Here is a 4,554-nt window from a genome sequence, read left to right on the forward strand (position 1 = left end):
AAACTCACACTTGTCCATCAGGGGCGTATGTGGAGCCAGTAATGGTGAACTCTTTGAGAGAGCAGCTGTTTCCATTTGCCTGATCAACAATGAACATCTGCAACAAAAAAAATTTTTTATCAAACAAAATGTTTACCAGCAGGTGGCAGAACAATCTGCTACAGAACATGTCTGATGTTTGACAGCATCTCATGAAAACATCCCTACTCCACCTGACCTGGATATACAAGGATGTAAACACTTTATGACACTCACTTAACCTGACTTCAAAGGGGCTTTAAAACCCCTCCAAAATTCCTGAAACATAAGCAAAGGAGCATTAAGTATATTTTAAGCACAGAAGACAACCAGATCCCCCGGATTTGTCAAGAAAGAGAAGAGAATAAAAGAGATGAGCGCGAGTGGGATGATAATGTGGAACAGCGTTCCTGCTGTAGTGCTAAAACCCAGTGGACAAGAGTTGGAAAGAGGGAGACAGACGCGTGTGTGGGGGAGAGAGAGCGAGACAGGCATTAATCTCGAAGGCACTGGGCACTGCGGAGAACAAGGCATGATTAGCAAATTAACTCTAACATGAAACATATCTGATATAAGCTATTGTGAGAAACGGAAAAACGTGATAGAAAAATTAAACTAGTTAACACTTTCTAAAGAAAAAGCTAGAGGTGCTTGGGTGGCAAAACATGCTGATACGATGCTTAAATGTTGTGAGTGATTACCATGGCTTTGCCATGTGGTTTTTAGCATGTTTCCATGCACTTTTCCGAGTCTCTAATGAATCATTCAAAACATTTTGAAACCAGAACAGGTTTTAACGATTCACTAAAGGAACAGACTCAAAAGAACAGTTCACTAACAAATCAAACATTTCTGTGGCTTTCAACCACATTTTACATTCTACCAAGGCCGATATATCAGCCAATATTTAGCATTATTTATTTTTATTATTGGCATTGGCCAAAATCTTTCTGCTTGGCTGAACTAGAACTGTAATTTTGACAGCACTGGGACTTTTATTCTGACAGTACTAAATGCATTTATCAATGCATTGTGCACGGTTGCTTACTGTGTTTACTTTCTTTTTAGTTAATGTTTTTTTAAATAATTTATTTATTTGTAAAAAATACGATTTCTATCTAAAGTAAAAATTTATGTTTATTTTACATGGTTAATTTTTCAAAATACATTTTTTTATATCGACTCATTTTCAATTCTTTTTTTAGTAAATATGATGTAAAATAAATATAAATTTCATTGCAGCATGTGTTATCATTAAAATTAAATGTATGTTGTACATATCAGCCACCTTGCTCTCAGCATTAACATCAAAAATCCATATCGGTCGACCAGTACATATGATCTCTTAGAAAGGTAATGACACCTCAGTCAGATGCAAGAGTAGAAGTATCATGTGTGTCTGTAGCGGAAATGGTGCAGGACGACTTGCATGTTTAATACGAGTACAAGTTTAATACTTAGGGTTAGGGTTAATACGATTACATTCCTTCTGTTGAAACGCTGCTAATTTTAGACACCCTTCCCATATAGGCAAACGGGACATTTAGGGGAAAAAATATCTTGGTTTAGCCACCTCCTGAGCATTCACAGAATAAATCAAGCATAATATTATTTGAACTCATCTCTATTAAGAATAAAAACAAGCCTAACGTCAACCACTTTACAGGCAGAAAACGGATTGAAATCAGCAGCCCCACACATTTGGCTTGCATGAGTGTACAATACAGCCCACAGCGAAGGCACTGCTGTGGATCACAGACAGATCTCACACAGACAAGGTCAGTTATGCAACACTACTGCAAGTAACTGACTACCGCATACTGATCAGCTCTCACAGTAAAGCTGGAAAAGAAGAAAGAGAGAAGAACAGATGAGGGGGATGACAAAAGTTGAGAGGAGAAAGAGAGAAATAAACCATGTTGTCCTTTGAAAACAGGAAAACAACATGAAAGGAAATCCAGAGGCAACCTGGGGTGGTCCAACACAAGATCATGAGGAACGCAAAGATCAAACAAAATTAATCATGCCAATATCAAAGCTGCAGTTGAACAGTTTTCCCACGACTTTTGTTTGAAGCCAATGTAAGACATGTACTAGTGCTAAATCAATACCATCATGAATGTTCCTTTTTTTATTCATGAGTATTTTCAGCCAATTGTCTGCAGTAATATTGCTCTTGGTTCTTGGCTGAACCCCAGCCTGCAAATTTCTAAACAATAACAGACTCCCTATTGCCAAGGGTTGAAACCATGGGCTAAACAGAATTTGTAATAGCCAGGGGTTGTAAGTTATTATTTCCTCTTTGATGAGCCCTGAAGCTGCTCACCAAAGTTCACTTCCATTGGCTACAATATTCCCAGCATTCTTACCCTGCAAACGGACATCTGGTTGGTGGTCAGGGTGCCGGTCTTGTCCGAGCAGATGACGGAGGTGCACCCAAGGGTCTCCACTGAGGGCAGAGAGCGTACGATGGCGTTCTTCTTAGCCATGCGACGGGTGCCCAGAGCCAGGCAGGTGGTGATGACGGCGGGCAGGCCTTCGGGGATGGCAGCCACAGCCAATGCGACCGCGATCTTGAAGTAGTACACAGCCCCACGGATCCACGAGCCACCGTGAACGGGATCGTTGAAGTGTCCGATGTTGATGATCCACACAGCGATGCAGATGAGCGAAATGACCTTAGACAGCTGCTGGCCGAACTCATCCAGTTTCTGCTGCAGCGGCGTGCGCTCCTGCTCTGTGGATGCCATCTCATCACGGATTTTGCCAATCTCTGTGTTCACGCCCGTGGCGACCACTACGCCCACTGCTTTGCCTGCTGCAATGTTGGTACCCTGTAAACATGAAGTCAAAGGTGAGTTTTAAAGCTATAAATTATGACCATATTCAATATAAGCAATGTAATATCTAAAAGTTTTCTAGAAACAAAAATAGTCCTGAACCATGCAAATAAAGATGCACAATATATTAGTTTTTTAATTGGAAATTTCACAGCTTGTTTGCTTTATATTTACATTTAGATTACCCTTGCCGTCATTTATAGGTCACCTTAAAAGCATTCATAATTTCATAACACTTTAAATGTATTTTTTAAATTAGTATTATAACGTTGTGATGCCTGTATCATTAGTTTTTTTTATAATTTTCATTTTTATTTTAGACAACACGGTATACATTTTAATATCAGCCGTAACATGAAAAAAATAATCGCTTTTCAAATAAATGCTGCTCTTCTGAACTTTCTATTCATCAAAGAATCCTGAATTTTTTTTAATAAAAAATACAAAATAATGATTTCAACATTAATGACCGTAAGAAATGTTTCTTGAGCAGCAAATCAGAATGATTCATCAGAATCATTACTATGATTTCTGAAGAATCCTGAAGAATCATGTGACATTGAAGACTAGAGTAATGGCGGCTGAAAAATCAGGTTCTCTCAACAGGAATAAATGACTTTTTAAAATACATTCAAATACAAAACATTTATTTTTAACTGTAATAATATTTCACAATATAACTATTTATAATCAAATAAATACTGCCTTGGTGAGCATTAGAGATTCTTTGAAAAACATAAAAAAAAACAAAAAGGCCAAACTTTTGAACGGTACTGTACTTGAAGTTGAGAAAAAAAAAATCTAACTCTAAATATGAGCACAACTAATAATAAGGTCTGCATTATCAGGTACGACAAATAACAAGCTGACAGCAGTCATCAGAGGTCTGACTTACAGAGAAGAGCATGTTCTTCTTGTCCTGGTTCACAGCTCGAGGGTCAGGGACAGGGTCTGTATGCTTGATTACTGACACAGATTCTCCTGTGAAGATACAGATGACAAGTTGGTGAAATCAAAACTCTAGTACTACATGTCTGCCCTCTAAGCTTAGAGTAATACATGAGGATCAGGTTAGTAGTTCATCAGGCAGGGGACCAAATTTAAGTCCTTGATGGGCATTTGCGTAATTGCTTAAACGGTTCAGTACTGGTCAGGATGGCAAAGAATCCCAACAAAAAATAGACATGGATGGAGCAGCTAAAAGATATGGAGAAGTTGAACAGACCCTTACCAATTAAGGCAGTGAAGCTAGACCTGCCTCCTACAAGAGCACTTCCTTTCGGGTCTTTTCCCCTAACTGAAGACTGCAGAGACTGTGCACAGCTGATCTCCCTTTAAAATAAGCACTGAATCTTCTCAGAAAAAAAAATATAGGCTATATTTTTCCACCTCATATCAACTACTGAACTGACTTTATAAGGTGGCGTACTGTGGCAATGTTTCCTGCACCGCTGTTCAACGGAATGCCTGCACTGCTGAATATCGCAATTTATCGCAATGACAATAGAAATTTGATTTAACCACAGTTTTGTGATGAGATAAAAGGATACTGTAGAATTATACAAACACAAAAAATAGACTAAACATCTTTGCCGTCTTCGCTGAACAACAGAGCATTCTGAAGGCTGCAAAAATTGAATTTATTTTATGCTACACAACCCTCTACGCACACCTTGGCAATATAATCGCCATTGGC

At 38.6% G+C, this 4,554-nt stretch overlaps 1 protein-coding gene across 1 annotated transcript; it reads right to left on the reverse strand.

The window, feature by feature from the left end:
• Window positions 1–4: 4 nt before the first annotated feature.
• Window positions 5–3,868, reverse strand: LOC107683354 (sarcoplasmic/endoplasmic reticulum calcium ATPase 2-like). Its single transcript, XM_016479406.1, has 3 exons — window positions 3,754–3,868; window positions 2,388–2,852; window positions 5–97 (listed from the first exon to the last, which is right to left on the reverse strand). The coding sequence occupies exons 1-3, from the start codon at window positions 3,763–3,765 to the stop codon at window positions 5–7; spliced, it is 570 nt and encodes a 189-aa protein (XP_016334892.1). The 5' UTR covers window positions 3,766–3,868.
• Window positions 3,869–4,554: the final 686 nt, after the last annotated feature.

Source organism: Sinocyclocheilus anshuiensis, unplaced genomic scaffold (genome assembly GCF_001515605.1).
Source record: "Sinocyclocheilus anshuiensis isolate Anshui unplaced genomic scaffold, SAMN03320099.WGS_v1.1 C33218465, whole genome shotgun sequence".
Lineage (NCBI taxonomy): Eukaryota > Metazoa > Chordata > Actinopteri > Cypriniformes > Cyprinidae > Sinocyclocheilus > Sinocyclocheilus anshuiensis.